Consider the following 20,000-nt stretch of genomic DNA (forward strand, 5'->3'; position numbering starts at 1 on the left):
AAGATTGCCAGGGCGTTCGTTCGTAAGTACGAACTGACTTCAAGGACTTGCGACGACACGCGCGGCCGAGCGCGAGCACAGTGTCTCTCTTCTGTCTCTTCCTCCCCCCTATCTCTTTCTCTCTCTCTCCCTCTCTCTCTCTCTCTCTCTCTCTCTCTCTTTCTCTTTTTCTCACTGTCGGAGTATGTTCTTTGCAAAGCATGATGCGCGATGATTCTCGAGATCATCTTGGAATCTAGTTTACCAATCTTACGATATTGCTCTATGATTTATAAATGGAAAAAAAAGAAATAGAACAAGAAGATGCAGAGAAAAACAATCCAATTTATATATAAATTTATATATATATATATATATATATATATATATATATATATATATATAATATTTTTGTGTAATCGTGTAGTTGCAATTTTTTCTCCATTAATCTATAAATACAAATATATATATATATATATATAACATATATAACATATATATATATATATATGTTTTTCTCACAAATAATAATAATAATAATAATAATAATAATAATAATAATAATAATAATAATAATAATAATAATAATAATAATAACTATTGTGAATGAATTATTAAAAATAGTTAATCATTACAATAAATTGGTGAAAATTATATACAAAAGCATGCACATATATTTATTGTATATATTCTATAAATAATAATAAGTTAATAATGAGTTAAGCTTATTCAAAAAAAAAAAAGAAAAAAAAAAAAAAAGAAAAAAAAAAAAGAAAAAAAAAAAATAAACAGCTTCGTAAGAATTTCTAATAGAATAACTTGAAATAGAGATAGGAACAATCTAACTTTAATAAATAGAAAAACAAAACAAAACAAATGACTACACGCACGTTTTGCCCACATTTTCCAAACTTTTATCTCTTATACAGATATATAATAATACAAGATTAATATGTAATTAACATATATCAAAATCTTAATCTTAAAATAATAAAATTATAACTATAGTAAATTCCTAGGATGTCGTGAACAAAAATTTGGGGGTGGATATACATACGCGTAGTGCATCCTGACAACGTATTTTATATATATATATATATATATATATATATATATATATATAAAGGTGGTATATTTTATATATATATATATATATATATATATATAAAGGTGAATGTGTGCTTATGTACCAACTCGTCGGATAAATACTCTACCCTATATATCGCGTGGCTAGAAGGTTCCTACGAGCCGCTCGGTCCCACATTAGGGGATGAATAAAGGAAGCTCTCCGAAAAGGAGGGTTCGCTCCCCTATATCTTCAGTGATTCTCAACTAGTTCCGACTTGGTGGAATCACGAAGGCCACTGTTCTATCATTTAATTTTGTAGGAAGAGTTGATAACCACTGGGAAGTAATCTACAAGGGCGCACGGCATCTGCGATGCCCTAAACGAAGGGTCCGGCCCTATCCTCCGAGGCCGAACTCGTAGAAGGGAGAGAAAACGAGAGAGAAAGATAGAGATAGAGATAGAGATAGAGATAGAGATAGAGATAGAGATAGAGATAAAGAGAGATGGACAGAGGAAGAGATGCCGAACGCATCAAGGGTAGAATGTAAAAGAAAAAGATATATATATATATATATATATATATATATATATATATATATAAGACCAGAGCGCGTGCGGATGAGAAATAAAGAGAAAGAGAGTGAGATCGTGAAATAAAGAGACAGAAAAGAAAGATTCGATATCTCAACTGTGTCTCGAGGGAGTTCGATGCCTTTAATTGGCTCGAATGTAGAAAAAGAAAAAGAGAAAATTAAACGGAAGCATCTTAATCCGTTCGTAGAAGGAAACAGTTTTAAGATAAAAAGGGGCTTTACGTTGAAAGGTGAGAGAAAGAGAGAGAGAGAGAGAGAGAGAGAGAGAGAGAGAGAGGCTCTTTAAAGATCCATAAGAATGGGACGATTGGAAAGGTCGTAGTAGCTCGTCTCACGATGACGTATGTACGCACGTGGACGCTCGATGCACGTGGGTGGCTCTCCAGTTTTGTGGATGAAGGGAGAGAGAAAGAAAAAAAAGAGAGAGAGAAGGAGAGAGAGAGAGAGAGAGAGAGAGAGAGAGAGAAAGAGAGAGAGAAATGAAAAAGGGGGACAAGGTGGGGTAACTAAAAAATGGAAGGGAAAAGGGGCCATATGGTCAGGAGAGAGAGAAAAAAAGAAAGAGAGGAGAGAGAGAGAGAGAGAGAGAGAGAGAAAGAGAGAAAGAGAGGGATGGAGCGAGCCGGTGTGGGAGCGCGCGTCCCTTTCTCATACATTTTTGTCGCCCTCGGCCTTTTTTTCCTTTCTTTCTTTTTTCTATTTTCTTTTTTTTTTTTTTAACACAGCATCTTCCTGCTTACGCGCGCGCAACCGTACGTATATAATACGCGGCCTATCGTATATCCTCTTCCTTTTTCTTTATACGCACACAATGATCCTCGTGCTAGTTGTAAATTACACGAGGATATCTATTAGCAGACGAACGAACGACGCTATTCGTCGGCTCGAAATTGAATCGAAAACCACAGATAGGAAATTTCTTTTCCTGTATATATATTCACCTTCCCCCTCATTCCTCTTTCTCCTCTTTCTCCTCTCATACTCGTTTCGTTTCGAGAGATTTCAATTCGTCGATACGGGGTGGTACGTTTTTATGAGGTGAATCGATCGACCAAGTCGATAAAGCCGATTGTGCAATTATCGAGAAGGTTCTACGAATAGAGAGAACGAGACGAGTTTAATTGTGGTAGTAAGGTAGTAAGCTTTTCTAGTCGTCTAGATCAGAATCCATGGTTACGCTGAGGGATGAAAGAGCAGTAAAGCTGTTTGCTTGCTTACGCGAGAAACCTGTTCGCGAGTGGGCGCAAATTTACGAGGAGACCTACAAGAGATATGCCAAAGGGATGATGATGATGATGATGATGCTGCTGCTGCTCGTTCGCTTATGTTGGTCGCAGGTGTTCAACGAGAAATACGACAAGAAAAAGGTCAGACCCCTAAGACCAAACGATTAGTGCTTTTCTCGTTTAGTCGCTTGTATATGAAGATCCTATTTTTGTATTTTTCCCTTACCATTTTTACATTATATTTTCAAAGAAATGTAAACGATATCTCATTAATATAATAATGACGGAGGAATAATGCTAATTACGACGAATCGATTCAAACGATCAATATTGTTCACGTACAATTAGTACTCAAGAGATATATTATAATACTTTGTTGAAATTCAATAAGGCTCGGATTATTTTCTCTTTCGTCGAATAATTTTATTAAATTTCGAATACCGTGATCGAACATCAATTATTCCCACTTAACGTAACAACCCAACAACGCTGGATCTTTATCAACGTTGATAAGTTTATCTTTTATTTCACGGTTATTGCCGTCTATCTTATTCGTAAAAGAATTTGTAGTATTACATTACAGAAAGGTAACCGTTCTTATTTTTTTTACTAGGATAACGAAAACGGTCGAAATCCTCGATTGATCCGATTATAAAAAAAAGAAAAAAAAAAACGATCAATAATAGAGTAGACATCAGACGGTAAAACTGTAAATTTGACAGGTAAAAAGGTCGAAAACGTCCGGATGATCTTTTTAAAAAGTATAAGAAAATATCGACGTGAAGTTTTAAAATAATGTACAGAGTTTCGAACGAAGAGAGAAGGGTTTCTGTTCCATTCACGAAAAGTTGGGAAAATCTTTGGAACAGTTTATCTTCGTTTTATTTTTTTTTCCTTTTTATCCTTTATTTCCCTACTATGTTCGTAGGTCCTAAATATGGTATATAGGTATACCTGGAGTCCAGGTAGAAGAAATAAGAAATACCAATCGTCCCTAGTCCGTGCTTTGCCACGAAAAGCCTCGAACGAAAAGCGACGAGGCTTGACGAGGGTCGGACGGAGGGCCAACCCAAGGGGAACTTTACCGAACGTTTCGTTTCGACCTGAGCACGTTTGCTATAACGCTGCTGTTATAGCAGGAACGTTCGAGCACAAGCAAGCAAGCAAGCAGGCAAGCAAGCAAGCAAGCAAGCAAGCAAGCAAGCAGGCAAGCAGGCAAGCAAACCATAGTGGCACGCTACGCAGCAGCAGCGGTTCTCACGCTCGAATCGAACGTTTTTGCTGTCAACGTGACGACAACAACTACAAAACGCCGAGGATCCAATACAGCGGCTATGCCGCAGTTTGGAGCAAAAGCCTCGGAAACTTAACGTTTTCCACTTTCTTGTCTCACTTGGAAAATCTAACGGAGGATACAAAATAGAAATTGCAACTACTTTGGTAGTAACTAATAAGGTACATTAAAGCCGCTCGAGGAGAAAGTCGAGTCGCGATGGTAGGAGATCGCGATTACGATCTAGACGAGTGGCAGGCAAGCAAAACGGACATGTTTTCTTTCGTCCCTACTTTCTGTGTGCTATGCGGTGTAAGTAGTAGTAATATAATAAATAATAGATCGAGAGAACTTACGGATCAAAATTTGAAAGATTTGTTAAATAAATGAAATCTCTTATATGTGAAAGAAACTTTCTCTTTGTGATATAATGTTTATTGTCTTATAGATAGGTTATCAGTTTTCTCTCTCTCTCTCTCTCTCTCTCTCTCTCTCTCTCTCTCTCTCTCTCTTTCTCTGTTTCTTTAACGATTTTCGGAAGAAGTCTTAAAGAAGGAAATGCTGACCATCACCGGGTCCATTCGCATATTCAAAGCGATAGAGAGGGTCAGCAGCATCGAGTACGTTTCTTCTGTGTACGTGTCGGTAAAGCTCTGAGTCGTATTGTTGGCTTCGGAGTAGAGCAACCCGTATGTACCCTCGGTCAGAAAAAAAAGAGGAAGAAAGAAAGAAAGAGAGAAGAGAAAGAGGAGAGAGAGAGAGAGAGAGAGAATGAAAGAAAGACAGAGCGAGAGACGAGGGTTGGAACCTTTTATACGAAGGGTCGGCTGTCGGTCCCTGCTTCTTTTGTCCGGATCGTCGAAGCGACAGCAGAGAAATCCCCCTTCGACGGGTGCAGTCGTTTCTCTGCCTGTCTGCTTGGCATGGCCTGGCCTGGCCTGGCCTGGCCTGGCTTGGCATGGCTTGGCTTGGCATGGCATGGCTTGGCTTGGCTTGGTCTGGCTTGGATTGGCTTGGCCTGAGTCTGGCCTGCTTGCTTACTTGCTTGCTTGCTTACCTGTTTGCTCGTTTCATTCTCTCGATCGTACTTACGTCCAAATAGTTCTAACATACGAAGACATGTACGGAACTTCGCAAATGGATCTTGGATCCTGTATTCCCTGGCCATTTGACAAATCGAATCGATTTGTCGTCGATCGAAGGAATACAATAAAAGACAAAAAGGTGGATAAGTTTCTTCGATACGAAATAAACGAAAGAAAAAACGAAGAAAGGAGCAAGCAAACGAATGAGCAACCAACCAACGAGCATCCACAGTCGGTTTGCCGTTGAACGGCCTAGAGCTTGTTGCCTGGCCTAGCCAACAGGCTGGCTTGGGTGTTGGTGAAAGGTGTGGCCGCCTTGGATACACGAGAAAACGAGAATGCAATACTCTCTCTCTCTCTCTCTCTCTCTCTCTCTCTCTCTCTCTCTCTCTCTCTCTCTCTCTTTCTCTCTTTCTTTCTCATACACATATTGCTCATATGTATATAATATATACAGATACATTCAAAGTGATACACACTTACATACGTATCAGCATGAACATGTACGATATATTCGCAAGGAACGTAGCAGAGAGTTCGCCTCTCGAGCGTTCTCCATAATTGTTCTCATCCTGGTGCTTCGTTGTTGCCGAAGGTGATAGGCTCGTATGTACACGTATGTATATGCGTATGCGTGTATACGTTAAAGAGAAAGAGAAAAAAGAAAAAGAGGGAGGTGGAGAGGCATAGGAAAGAGAAGGCAACGATCGAAACGAACGACTCGTATACAGGTGGTCGGAGCGAAACGATCGAAGAGTACCGCTTAATGGGATTCAACGACCTCTCCTGCCCGTGTCGAACGCTGGACTGTCGTCCTGTTGGTCCTCGCGGGATCCTACTTGTTCTTTCTCTTTCTGTCTCTGTCTCTCTCTCTCTCTCTCTCTGTCTCTCTCTTTCTCTTCTACTTCTTCTTCCTTCTCCTTCTTTCTCGTCTTAACCGAACATAGGACTTTTCCAACTTGACGTTCCGCGATGCGATTCGCGCTGCATTAACATCTTGCTCGCGCGAGCACAAACACGATATAAGATAGAGAAAGAGAGGAGGAAAGAGGAAGAAAGAAAAGTTAAGAGGAGGGAAGGACGAACAGCAATGGGAAACGTTGCTACTCCGTAGCGGTACTGTCCTTGCTCGATCGCCTCGAGCGATGCTTAGTTCGCGGTAATAAGCGTTCCCGTGTCCTGAGTTATCCAGCTATTTCTATTCTTTTTCGTTGTAATATATATATATATATTTAACCTTATATCTATGTATAGGAGAGTACCAAAACGGTAATACTTGGTAAACTTTGATCAAAATAATCTCTTCAATGCAATGTATTTTTTCCTGAACAAAATTCGGAATAGGTTCAGAATATCGTCGATTTTTTTTATATATACAAAAATGCAAGTACAAATTCAAAATATAAAAGACGAAATAACGATGAAAAAAAAAAAAAAAAGAAAATAATAATAATAATAAAATTAATGTCTATTAGCGGAGCATCCAAAATGAAAAGAAAATACTTCAAAAGTTCGATCGCGTTAGATGATGCATCAAAAGTAACAAAAATGTTTTTATTAATACACAATTTTAATACATAAAAATGTAACTGCAAAATAAAAAATATTAAGAATAATCGAAAGATTATCTCGTATACGTAGCAAATAGAAATATTTTCGACAATTTCTTGAACAAATTTTTTATTTTAAACTGATCGTAATATTTTCAGATTGAACGAAATTTTATTGAAAATTATATCAAAATTTTGTTCCATTTTTTTAAATCCTTTTTTGTCTACAAATAAAATCATTCAAATATATATATATATATATATATATATATATATATATATATGTGTGTGTGTGTGTATATATGAATCTGCAAATCTGGTGATACCATTATGAAAATACCACCATAACCAAGTATATACTAATATAGGTCTCTCTACACTTATACACATACTTGGGTTGTCTCGTACGAGCTAAGAATATCGACGTACGACGTCGCGTGCGCGAGGACGTCGATAAGACAACGTTTATGTTCGCCGTAAATCGGATTCCTACCTTCGGCGAAGGGTTAACCGCGACGATGTTAGAAACGAGTTACGACAAAGGTGGCGTCGACAGGTACAGCCACCTGATCGTACGAAAAGGAATAAAGGAAAAAATATAAGAGAAGGGTGAGATGGACTAAAGGTAAGGGAAAGAGAATGAGAAAAGGGAAAATACTCAGGGAACGATCGACGTTTTGACACGAAGCTAAATATATATTATACAGGACGAAGAGTCAAGGATCTTCAAAATTTTACTATTAACTCTCCTTACGAATTTTCCATAGTTTAAAAATGAGAATCATAGTAAATGTGAAAACAAAGCAAGGCGCGAGGAAATCATACGATTCGCTGATCTAATCCACGCGACTCTAGTATTCTTCTTCTTCTTCTTCTTCTCTTCTCTTTCTTCTCCTCCTCCTCCTCCTCCTCCTCCTCCTCTACCACCCGGCTGGCTCCGTTCGCGGTAAACAACTCTCTGACTATATCCAATTACATGAACTACAAAATATTCCGCGCGCAACGATACGACACCAAGATACATAGATCATTCGCTTGCTCGAATTTCGACGAAAGCGATTATGAAAGCGCGTGCCTCCATTAAGATTCGTGATTAACAAAAATTCGTAAATATTTGTAGGATTTCGAACATTTTCATTTTCTTTTTTCTTTTTGTTCAAAACTTTGTGGAAGTTTTAATAACTTTGTCAAAGAAAGAGAGAGAGAGAGAGAGAGAGAGAGAGAAAGAGAGAGATAATATCATTGCTAGCATGCTTTCTTCAAAGAACATCCTATTTAACGGTATATTGGATTTACGATCTTCAATGTGAGGGGTGAATTGGAGAACACGAGGAAGATCGAGGAATCGAAAAAGAGAGAAAAAGAGAGAGAGAGAGAGAGAGAGAGAGAGAGAGAGAATGGGAGAGAAAGAGAGAAAGATGCGATACGCGTATCATCGGAAAAGAAGAAGGCAAAGAGCGCCATGGTACAAAAATAAAATTCGGCAGAGCGAACGAGCAAGCGAGCAAGCGAGCAAACGAGCGAGCGAATGCGCGTGAGCGTGAGCGAGAAGCCAAGGTTACGACGAGAACAGCTCGTGAAAGTCAAATTCGTTGGGACGCTTCAACGCTGAAACTCCGAAAGAGATGTTCTTCTCTTGGGAAAAAAAAAAAAAAAAGAAAAAAAAAATATATATATATATACATCATACTACTTATGTTCTTGCTTCGCTTAAAAAAAAAAAAAAAAATAAAAAAAAAAAAAAAAAAAGGAGGGGGAAAGAGTAAAAAAAAGAAGAAAAAAAAAATCGTAGGGAAAAATACATCTTTCTGTTCTCTTGTAACGAATTAATATTCTTTCTTTAATCTTAGAAAAATTTTCTGACAAATCTCCTAGACTCATTTTAGATCGTATCATGATCTATTAGAGTTCATATTCGAGAGATTCGTTTTTCGTCGTCGACGTAGAGAGATGTCGAGGACTGGCTCTCTCCATTCCGTTGCCGCTGCCGCTGTTACTGTTATTTTTAACTCGACGCCGACGCGGCGAGTCCGTAGTCTAAAACCGTCTACCCTCCTTCCTCCCTGTAGGCTGCTTCGAGTCGCGCCATGAGCTCCTCTCCTCTCTATCCCCTCAGCCCCTTCCCACCTCCTCCCACCCTCTCTCTTTCTCTTTCTATCTATCTTTCTCTCTTTTTATCTCTCTCTCTCTCCCTCTCTTTTTCTCTCTCTTCTCCTATATTCCTTGCCTTTACTACTACTTCTTCTTCTTCTTCTTCTTCTTCTTCTTCTTCTTCTTCTTCTTCTTCTTCTTCTTCTTCTTCCTCCTATTCTATTCTTTCCCTTTCCTCCTTTCCTCAAGCTCCTCTCTTCCTCCCTATTTTAGAGGCCGCACGCACTATTCGAAAGGGATCAAGCGTCTGGCACGTATATTTCGAAACCTATTTTCAAAGTGGCGGGCCTTTCTATTTTGAAAGTCTTACAAGTCCGCGAGAGGGCGCCACGCTCGCGTAACTTTCCACGAAAGGAAAATGGAGGATGTGTGTATCTGTGTGCATGTGCGTGCGCATATGTATATGTATACGTGTGTTACGTCAATTCGAACGTCCGATATTCGGATAATATTAGACAGGAAAGTTAAAAATTCGAAATTGTGAGATAGAGAGAGAGAGAGAGAGAGAGAGAGAGAGAGAGAAAGGAAGAGAGAGAGAGATAAAATAAGTGAGTAAGAAAGACAGTAAGAAAGAGAGAAAGAAAAAGAGATAAAATAAGAGAGTGAGAAAGAGAAAAAGAGAGAGAGAGAGAGAGAGAGAGCGAGAGAGCCAGTCGAGGAGAAAAGTACATCGGTAAGTCCGGCTCTCGTTCACGCTCCGCGAAGTGGGAGAAAATTCGTTTCGAAACTTCGGTTTCCCGCCAGATACGAAGTGGCAACGTCGGGTCGCCTGCGTGGCTCTTTCGACAAGCGAAGAACGATACGGCCGACTGCGAAGGAACGACGGAGAAAGAGCGAGAAACCTCGAAACGTGGCAACGCAGCATCAACACGTCGTAGGACTCGGTTCCGTGCTGATACCCACGCTCTCGAGCCATGCCGCGATGTCGCTTTTGCGCCGAGTAAAATACCTCTACTACCGGCGAGACTTTCTACTCGCAGGAATGGGGTTGTCGCCGTGAAAACGTTACGCGGGATAGCTCGCTACGGCTACTATACACTGGATGGTAGCGTTAACGTCTGATCGGTGAAAGCTATGCGAAATTTGCGCGCCAATTTTAAAATGGGCTCAATAAGAAAAAAAATTATATATACATATATATATATATATATATATATATAAGAAAAAGAAAATTATCTAATAGATATTATATGAGATATTATAGGTATTTATAGGCTGAACATTGAAAAAAAAAAATAAAAGAAAAAAGTATAAAAAAAAAAAGTAAAAAAAATGTAAAAAAAAAAAAAAAAGTAAAAAAAAAACGGAAAGAAAAGAAAGAAAGAAAAAAAAAGAAAAGAAATGCGTTTTCTATTCATCCTTTTGAAATTCGTATTGGTTTTCTTATTTCTTACAAAGTTTTCCATGGAAATCGTTCGGCACGTCACAAAGTAGAAAACATTCTCAGTTAAATTCGAAAGGCTTTAGCCGAACGGCGTACCTACCGGTCGTTTCTTCGGTGTCGGTCGGGGCAACTTTCTAGTTTAGCTGACGTGTATAGCGAGTTGCGTTCGTGTATCCGCGCGTGCGTGTATGTGTGCGTGACGTGTGCATGTACATATATATATATATATTATATGTATGTAGTGTGTGTGTATGATATACGCGCGCGCGCGCGCTCCTGCGTCGGCCTTCGTCGAATGTGTGCGCATACGTGAGAGAGTTCTTCGTCGAGTCTGGCTCTCCTCGCTCGCTCGTTCTCTCTCTCTCTCTCTCTCTCTCTCTCTCTCTCTCTCTCTTCCTCCTCCTCCTACCTATCATGGTGTCGCTTGCGCTCGCGCGCGCACGAGCGTGGAGGAAAACTGGTTCCTGGAGAATAGAGCAACCGCGCGTTACCAGCGAGAGGAACGAGAAACGAAAGCCTCCTCTCGACACCCTCGCACGCAAAGAGTTTAGCTTCGCGCTTCGTCCATAGCGATAATCCTTTTTACTCGCGAGAGTATATAAGTATACATACATATATATATATATATATATATATATATGTATGTGTATATATATAGGTATATTTTGTAGGCGAGCAAGGACAAATGGCAAGGTGCCCTCGGTGTGCCGCCGTCCACCGATAAGCGTCCTGTTTTCAGCCTCGATCGAACGCGCCTCTGCTATCGATCTTGGTTCTATGAAAGCATTCCTCCTACCGTCGTAGTCTCAGCAGTCCGGCATAAGACAAATATTCGAAAATACGTAAGATGTTTAGAACGTATCAATGATATTTCGTAGCCGGTCGAGTCCCCTCGAGAGATAGATACCCTCCAAGAGGTATAACCCGAAGGTCATCATTGCGATTCGCGAATCGACTTAAAAAAGAGACGCTTTGCATGTCTCGAGGCAGATAACCCTCTGCTGCCTTACCGACCGAGCCGCACGTCCTCGTCTCGTCCTCGACGTCGACGTCGCTTCGCATCTAATCTTTCTCGTAATTCTCCTCGCTCCTTTTTTTACTCCCTCCTCTTTCTCCGCGCTACTTTTCTACTCCCTCATTCCCCTGTCCCCACTCCCCAGCCCCACGCTCTTTCTTTCGCCCGACGACCTCTCACACGCGCGACGTACACCCACACAAGGACGACCATCCGCCTTTCCCCGTTCCTATCCTTATCCGACCGGAGGGTAGTTTTACCCTCGCAAGGGGGCAACGGGTTGATTGCACCGAAGGCCTCGCGTTTGGTAATCGACTCTCTCTCTCTCCTCCTCCCTCTTCTCTCCTCCCCTCTCCTCTTCACCCTACGTCGTTCCATTTTACTCTCTCGTGTTCCAACGTTGGGATATCGCTCGATCTTTCTCTACCAGCATTCCCCTTTTTCCGCGCACCTCGTCCGATCGGCCCATCTCTTGCCGAAGAGCATGGGCGAGGAGAAGGATGAAGAGGAGGAGAAAGAGGAGGAAGAGGAGGAGGCGTAGTAATGGTGGTGGTGGTAATAGTGGTGGTAGTGGCGGCGGCGTGGCGGAGGAAGAAGAGGTGGAGGAAGAGGTAGAGGCAATGGTGGTGGTGGTGGCGGAGATGGCGGTGGTGGTGGAGATACAGGAGAAGAGGAAGAGAGGAGAGAGAGGAGCGGTGTTGCCATGGCAACGCCCCATGCACGAGTAATGCGCCGCTCTTTGTCCGACACGTTCTACATCCTTCTCACGCTGCCCCCACTCCTTTGCCGACGCTTTGCAGTGCCCCCACTCTCTCGGCAAGCATCGTGCTTCTGCGTACAGGGCCGTTCATGCACTACCGCCGTCTATCGACGGTACTGCGAGCGTTTCCACGAGGACGAATAACGGACGCTCTCGAAAGGAGAATACGAGACAACCAGCCAGCCAGCCAGCCAGAAGGCAGGCAGGCAAGGAACTTGAGTAAAATCGTCGTAGGAAAGTGGAGTGTAAAATCGGCGTAGGGATATAATGGAAGAGGCAACATTACGCGTATAATCACTAACATTCTTTCTCCCTCGCTCCATTCTAGGCTATCCTTTCCAAGAAATTTTCTCCTTTACATAGAAGATTCATTTTCTTTTTATTTCTTATTTCTATAAGATAAATAATAACTATGTTTCTACGTTTCTCTGAAGAAAATTCTTATCTGTTATTCTTGCGAAAATGCATTGATATGCGAGAAAATGTAGGAAAATAAAAATAGAAAAAAAAAAAAAAATAGAAAGAAAAAAAGAAAGAAAGGCCGTTTGAATCGAGCAGTATAGTTGCCGGCGTTAAACCACCAGCGCCGTACCGTATAGCACCACCACCACCATCAACGCTGACGCCACCGACGCTGCCGTCGCTCCTCCACCATCACCCTCTCTCGCCTCATCCCTCGAGATATAGATTTTCCGTTGGAGCCAAGCCACCGTTGGGAGACGTTCGGTTATAGGGGGCTTTGAAAAACGCGTCTTCTTGAAATTACCGACGGAGATAGATGGAAGGAAAGGAACGATAGATACATATATAGAATCGATTCAAAGGAAAGAGAGAGAGAGAGAGAGAGAGAGAGAAATAAAGAGAAAGAGAGAGACCATCCGATACGAGATGGGCAGTAGTTTTCTTACGTATGTCCTTTTGCTTTCACACACGTTAGTAAGAAATAGGAAAGGAGATCGATCGAGTTCGATCTCTTCTCGTCGTTCTTCCTCCCCTTTCATTTCGAAAAATAAGAGCACGTTGTGCGTGACGAAACGTTCTCGACGTTTCACCTTCGTGTTACCTTCGATAAAAGTCCAAGAATAATGCAAAAGAGTGAGTCGGTCGATAAGGATAGAAAAAGGGAGAAAGAGATAGGTATAGAGATAGAGATAGAGAGAAAGAGAAAAAGCTAGAGAAAAGAGAGAGAGAAAAAGGGAAGTGAAAAAGATAGAGATAAAGATAGAAAAAGAGAAAGAGAAAGAGAGAGAGAGAGAGAGAGAGAGAGAGAGAGAGAAATGAGACGTAGAGAAAAAGAACAAAAAGAGAAATGGAAAGACGAAGGGGGTAGGAGGATACTAATCGTACGATGATGCCAAAGAGAAACGAAGGTATCGTTCCCGTCCGTGTGAAACTGGTTTGAGAGGATGTGATGCGGGCACGCACGCATACTCACGCCTTGAGAGAGTCCACCTTGAAAATTCCTCCGTGGAGAGCGCGCGAGCGCGCTCGCCAGAAGATAGAGAGCAAGCGAAAGAGATAGACAGAGAAAGAGATAGAGAGAGAGAGAGAGAAAAGCTATCGTCACACACGCGCACGATCTGTTCGGTCGGTAGGGAAGAGAAGAGGTAAGATCGTGGCGGCGTCCTTGCGCCGAGATGACCCATTTCAATGAAAACGTATACCACACATGTGTACATACGCATGTACACACACACAGATAGAGCACGCAGGCGCGCGCTCACACACACACACGCATACTTTCTTATCGAAGATATTCGATGTTAAAAAGTCCCATTTCCCATCTCCCTCGCACCCGCTTCCAAAAAGAAGAAAAAAAAAATGGGGGAAACAAAAGGAAGAAAGAGATGAGAGAAAAAAAAATAAAATAAAATAAAAGGTGCCGAGAGAGTAGCACGATTTATCTATATCTCTTCTTCTCTCATTCTGAAATAATACATAAGTTCTAAATTAGGTATACCACCGAAAAAGTGTACTTTGTGTGCGTATAAGCGAAAGAGTGAGAGAGCGAGAGAGAGAGAGAAAAGCGTACGTGCGGCGAGAACGATATAACGTAGCTAAGCACGTAAATGTATAGGTGTACATATATACATATATAGATATACCTTTTGATATATATATATATATATATATATAGTATGTGTATATACAATGTGTATATATATTATATGGCGCAGGAAGGGAGGGGGTGGAGAAGGGAGGCTAGGGGCGTGGTGGATCGTGAGAGAGCGAGAGGTAGAGAGAGACAGAGAAAGAGAGAGGGGTGGCGGCCGTTCGATAGCGGACGCACGTGGCTGTACTTCTCGAAGCCGCCACCATGGCGCCAATGTCCTATTAACCCTCGGCAAGCACCACCCACGCAGCCACCCCTTGGAGCGTCGCGCGCAGGCGTCTAACTTACTTAAAGGACACTGACTCCTACGCCGCGCCGCGACGCTCCTTTTCTTTTCTTTTCTTTTCTTTTCTTCTCTCTCCCCTTTTGCTTTTTTTCCTTTCCTTTCCTTTCCCCCCTCCGTTCTCCTCTCTCTCTCTCTTTCTTCCTTTCTTTTCTCGATCTCTGGGTATAACGTTGATCGATGCCGTCTTCCACGTCTTTCACGTATTCCACTCTTTCTTTCTCTCTTTTTTCTTTCCTTTTCTTCTCTCTCTCTCTCTCTCTCTCTCTCTCTCTCTCTTTCTCTCTCTATCTCTCTCTTTCTTTTCTTTCACATTAGATAGAAAAATAAAACAATAAAAAAAAAAGAGAAACGATCGTAGGGATTCGTCGTAGGGATATATTATTTTCGAGTTCCTCGAAGTATAAAAAAGGAAAGAAAAAAAAATAGACGAAAAATAGAAAAAGAGAGAGAGAGAGAGAGAGAGTGAAAGAGAAATAACATTGCTCGACACGATACCGCTGCACTTCCTCCAGAGGCTTACAACGAGTAGAATACATCCTAGTATGTATGTGCAAGATATATAGAGATAGAAGACGAGGAGAGCTTACGTAACGTCGAGACGCTTCGCAAGAGAGAGAGAGAGAGAGAGAGAGAGAGAGAGAGAGAGAGAGAGAGAGAAAAGAGAGAAAAAAAGGCATAAAAAGAGAGAGAACACAAAATAAAAAAAAAACGAAAAATAAAAAATAAAAAAAAAAAGAAAATAAGAAGAGAAACACAGTTGACGTAAACGTAGTTCGTGGGCATTAAAACGAACCTTATAATTTGTCTCTTAACTTGAAATTCTTCGATTTGAAAAAAATCGATAGTAATACATATGTATATAGGTATATACGTATAGATACGATTTTGTGTGCGTGCGTGCGTGTAAATATATATATATATATATATATATATATATATATATATATATATATATATGTGTGTATACATATATAAAAAATGCGAACGTAATAGTAAGAGCAAATAAAAATACATATTTTTGTCGATGGCGAATCGTCAACGAAGAAGTCGATGCGAGGAGCAAGCGACGCCGTCGGCGTCGACGACGGCGACCAAGTGAATTGCGTAACACCGGCGACGCGGGCGTAAGCTCGCTGACTCTCCCGATAAGCACCCCCACCAGAGCTCACCACCAAAGGCTCACGTTACGTGTGTGCGGCCTCGATACGCGATACGAGTCGCGCGCGAGCGCAATTCTTTCTCTCTCTCTCTCTCTCTCTCTCTCTCTCTTTTTAAGATGAAAGGAGAGAGAGAGAGAGAGAGAGAGAGAGAAAGAAGAAAAAGACGGAGGAGTTGGATGGACACGAATAGACGCGACTCCTACGCGTTCCACCTCGATACGTCCATCCATTAGAAAGAGAAAGAAAGAGAAAGAGAAAGAGAAAGAGACTCTGCAAACTGCTGCCACCTGAGCGTGATTCCTCAAAACCAACCTATCTCTTTCTCACTCTCTCTCTCTCTCTCTCTCTCTCTCTCTCTCTCTCCCTCTCTCTCTTTCTCTTTTTCTTTCTCTCTCTATCTCATTTTATTGTATATTTTATTAGATAACGCTGCATATTTTTAAATTTGTCTAAAATTCTAATAATTCTCTATCTAATATTTTCCTGAGTTTTCTATGAATATTGTTTGATATCTTGCTTCTCCTTCTTTTTTCTTCTACTTATATTTGACGTATCATCGTTGAGAATGAGAGAAAGAGAGAAAGAGAGAGAGAGAAAGAAAGAATGAGAGAGAGAGAGAGAGAGAGAGAGAAGAGTTATTTCGTAAGGGATGAAAAAAGATTCACCTTCGGCATTAACCTTCGATTTGATCCCTTACAATAGACTAATTCTCTTTCTCAAGGGAGGCTCGACATAACCTAAAATAGGAACGAAGAGAACGTAGGTGTCCTCCATCCTCTTTCTCCTCCTGCAATGCGGAGTTTCGAAGGCAAAGTTTGGAAAGACGGAGAGAAAGAGAGAGAGAGAGAGAGAGAGAGAGAGAGAGAGAAAGATAGATAGATAGATAAAAAAACAGATAGATAGATAGATAGAGAAGAAATGATAAGAGAAAAGAAGAAGAGATGAGAACCGAATCGAGGTGGTGTCGCAGGAGGCGACCAACTGTCTAAGATCGAGTATAGCGTTTCATTCGATCGAACCGAATCGCGGAATCGAAGCCCTCTCTCTTTCTCTCTTTCTCTCTCTCCCTCGCGGAGTAGTACCCGTCGATAGAGGGGGAGGGGAGAATGGAGGCGCACCGACCGAGTGAGAAAGAGACAGAAAGAGAGAGAAACGAAGAGGCACGTGCTACCGAAAGGAGTGGTGGGAATGTAAGTTATGCGCAGCACGTGATCTTCGGAGATCCGTCCGAGCGTTTCTTCGGGGGACGTGTCTCTTTCTCTCTTTCTCTTTCTCTCTCTCTCTCTCTCTCTCTCTCTCTCTCTATCTTTCTGTCTCATATACACGCATGCACATATACACAGTTGATATATTTGTGAGCATGAGTACGTCCAAGTTACTACTTCGGCCCCACGTGGGGCAGAGCGCGATGCTTTTTTCCGATACCGGCGGCCCACCGCGAAAGGTAGTGGAAAGTGTCTGTATGCATATGTGTGTGTGTGTGTGTATGTGTGTGTGTGTTTGTAGAGAGAGAGAGAAAGAGAGAGGAGGATGAGAACGATGCACCCACGTTCTCGTTACTTCCTCCACGTGTGTTTCGCACGTCGCACGCGACCCTTTCCAACATGAACATATATATATTTATTTATGTATTGTAACTATGTATATAAGAATACTGTAGAGTTCGTTGTGTAGTAATTAGAGACGAATTAGAAGTGCACGCTTTCGTTACTTTTTCACGAGGATTATTCATGATCCACATTAGACTCTTTATTTTTCTCTTTCTCTTTCTCTCTTTCTTTCTCTCTCTCTCTCTCTCTCTTTCTCTCTCTCTCTCTCTCTCTCTCTCTCTGTTTCTTTCTCGTTTTTCCTTTCTTCCTTTCTTTTTAATATCAACAATGTGCCAATTTGTAAAACTAATTAAAAAATTAGTTACATACGTGGAAATAATAATGTCTCATATACTTTTAAAACGGGCGACAGTAGGTCCGTTAGTTGTTATAATAAGACCGAATGAAATAAATTCTATATTTAATCTAACGCGATCGAAATTTTTAATTATAGAATAACGAGAAAGAAAATATCATATTATTGTAGGAAAATATGGAATATTCGATCGCATAAAGTACATCTCTCTATGGCCGGAATCGAATCGAATCGAATCGAATCGAAACGCACGAATATATATATATATATATATATATATATATATATATATATATATATATATATTTACGTTTATGCATGCATCCCATCTACTATATACATACGTATATACGTACGTATTGTATTGTATTGTATTGTATTGTATTTTACTCGTACTCGTGGCAATGAAACAAACACGCAGGAGTGCTTGACTCTCTCTTTCTCTCTTTCTCTTTTTCTCTCTCTCTCTCTCTCTCTCATCAATGGAGAGTCTACTCGGTCGTTACTCGTTTATGGCTGGCACGTACCCATAGAAGAAAACAATGGGGGAGGGGGATGTTGGGGGGATTTTAAAGAGCGGAAAAATGAGGGTATGATCGCAGACAGAGGAAAGACGTGCTAATTCCAAGGGTATTAGATCGAGGGTTGAGAAGGAAGGAGGAAGGAAGAAAGGGCTGGGGGGAGGAAAGGAGATAGAAAGGGAGGGAAAGAGGTACATTGACATTCGGAATACCTTCGGATATGCTGAAGAAGAACACGAGAATAGGGCTTGTCGGTAAAGAAAACCAAAGAACGGAGGGGTCGACATGGCACCTGCTGTTGTTATTGGTACGTAGACGAGTCGCACGACGAGACCACACAACAATAAAAGAATGTAGTAGTCGCGTTTCTAACGCAGGTGCCATTATTCTTTTTTCATTATACGATGTAAGAAAAGGGAAAAATAAAGAGAAAGAGAAAGAGAAAGAGAAAGAGAGGGCATTTATACAAAAAGCATGACAGAAGCATTAAATTTGGGTATAGAGATACTTTAGAAATCAATAAACTAAAATTTTCTCGTTTAATAAATAGAGAAAAAGAAAAAGGATAAAGAGACAAGAGAAGAGAAAAGAAAAGAACAATATATGGGGATTATATATGTACATCGATGATCGTTTTATTGTATGTTTAACCTTAACCTACCGCAAAGTGTATACCCTTCCCCCCCTTTCTCTTTCTCTATGGTTCATTTAAAAATCCATAGAAGAGAAGTGTGCGGAAGCTAAGTGTTATCGATATCTCCTCCTTTTTTCGAGTTGAAGCGTGTGCGTAGGCACGTGTCACATGCTACCTACGCTATTCCTAACGGTTACTAACCACGGGATTCTCGTGGTTTCTTGCTTTTTCTTCTTTGCCTTCGACGATAAGACGACGATTGTCGTTGTCGTCGTCCTCGTCGTCGTCGTCGTCGTCGTCGTCGTCCTCATCGTCGTCGTTGCTGTCGTTGCTGTCGTTGCCGTCGTTTGCTGTCGTCGCCGTCGCCGTCGTCATCGCCGTTGTCGGCTACGTTACGTACGTACATACGTAAATACATACACACATACATATACGTACGTACGTACCGTTATCACGATTCACGGCGTGCTTTGATTCTTTTTTTAGCTTTTACGCATCAACGGAGAGAAGTGCCGCTAGTGATGGGTTCTTATACTGTTAAATTGTACGTGTCGATTATACGCTACTTATACATAGAAACGGAGAAAGAGAGAGAAAGAGAAAGAGAAAGAGAAAGAGAGAGAGAGAAAGAAATAGGCAGATAGATAGAGATAGAGAGAGAGAGAGAGAGAGAGAGAGAGAGAGAGAGAGAGAGAGAGAGAGAGAGAAAGAGATAGAGACTAGTCGGTTTCAGTCATTGTGATGTAACGTACAGGAGAGAATGGACCAACGAACGAGAAGAAGGGGTGGATAAAGGGGGTCGTGCCATGGAGGGTAAGGGGAGGGAAAGGGGGTAGCACAGAGAGAGAGACAGAGAGAGAGAGAGAGAGAGAGTAGAAACGGCCTCCTCTCCAGCAGGCCATTGCGCCACGTGCTTTTCGCGGCGAAACTATGCGGCCGTACACCCGCACCGAATTTATGAATGGGAGAAGCCTATTGACAGATCGCCGCACACCGATAACTCGACGGACACGTCCCTGTCGTTTGAGTAGCAACGTGTTAAAACCAACGATAACACATAACTCGACGATACGTTTTAAACGGTCGATTCACGTTCCATCTTCTTCTCCTCCTCCCTTCTGATCGTCCTCGTCGACCTCGTCATTCTCGTCCTCGTCCTCGTTCTCGTCCTCGTCCGTCTACGAACGACGAACAACGGAGGACAATATTTTGCACGATAACGAAAAACGCGCACGGTAGCGCCCAAGTTTCGTACTATTTCGTTTTATTTATCCATCCTCGTAGCTACTTTAGCAC

General features: G+C 41.4%; 2 protein-coding genes across 8 annotated transcripts in view; one reads left to right on the forward strand and one right to left on the reverse strand.

The window, feature by feature from the left end:
• LOC124951732 overlaps window positions 1–4,641 on the forward strand; it is a 9,448-nt gene extending 4,807 nt beyond the window's left edge. Inside the window, exons 2-3 of one of the 5 annotated variants that reach the window (XR_007101678.1) lie at window positions 2,793–3,008; window positions 3,481–4,641. Coding sequence is in view for 2 of the 5 variants with exons in the window: in XM_047500545.1 (XP_047356501.1) it covers window positions 2,801–3,008; window positions 3,796–4,290 (703 nt within the window). In the remaining 3 variants the exon portion in view is untranslated. The other 4 variants (XR_007101679.1, XR_007101680.1, XM_047500545.1 and 1 more) reach the window with 4 other exon arrangements.
• Window positions 1–20,000, reverse strand: part of LOC124951731 (GATA zinc finger domain-containing protein 10-like) — a 31,290-nt gene that overhangs the window by 6,641 nt on the left and 4,649 nt on the right. The gene's annotated exons all lie outside the window — the stretch shown is intronic.

The sequence above is a fragment of the Vespa velutina genome, chromosome 9, assembly GCF_912470025.1.
Source record: "Vespa velutina chromosome 9, iVesVel2.1, whole genome shotgun sequence".
In the NCBI taxonomy this organism is placed as follows: Eukaryota; Metazoa; Arthropoda; class Insecta; order Hymenoptera; family Vespidae; genus Vespa; species Vespa velutina.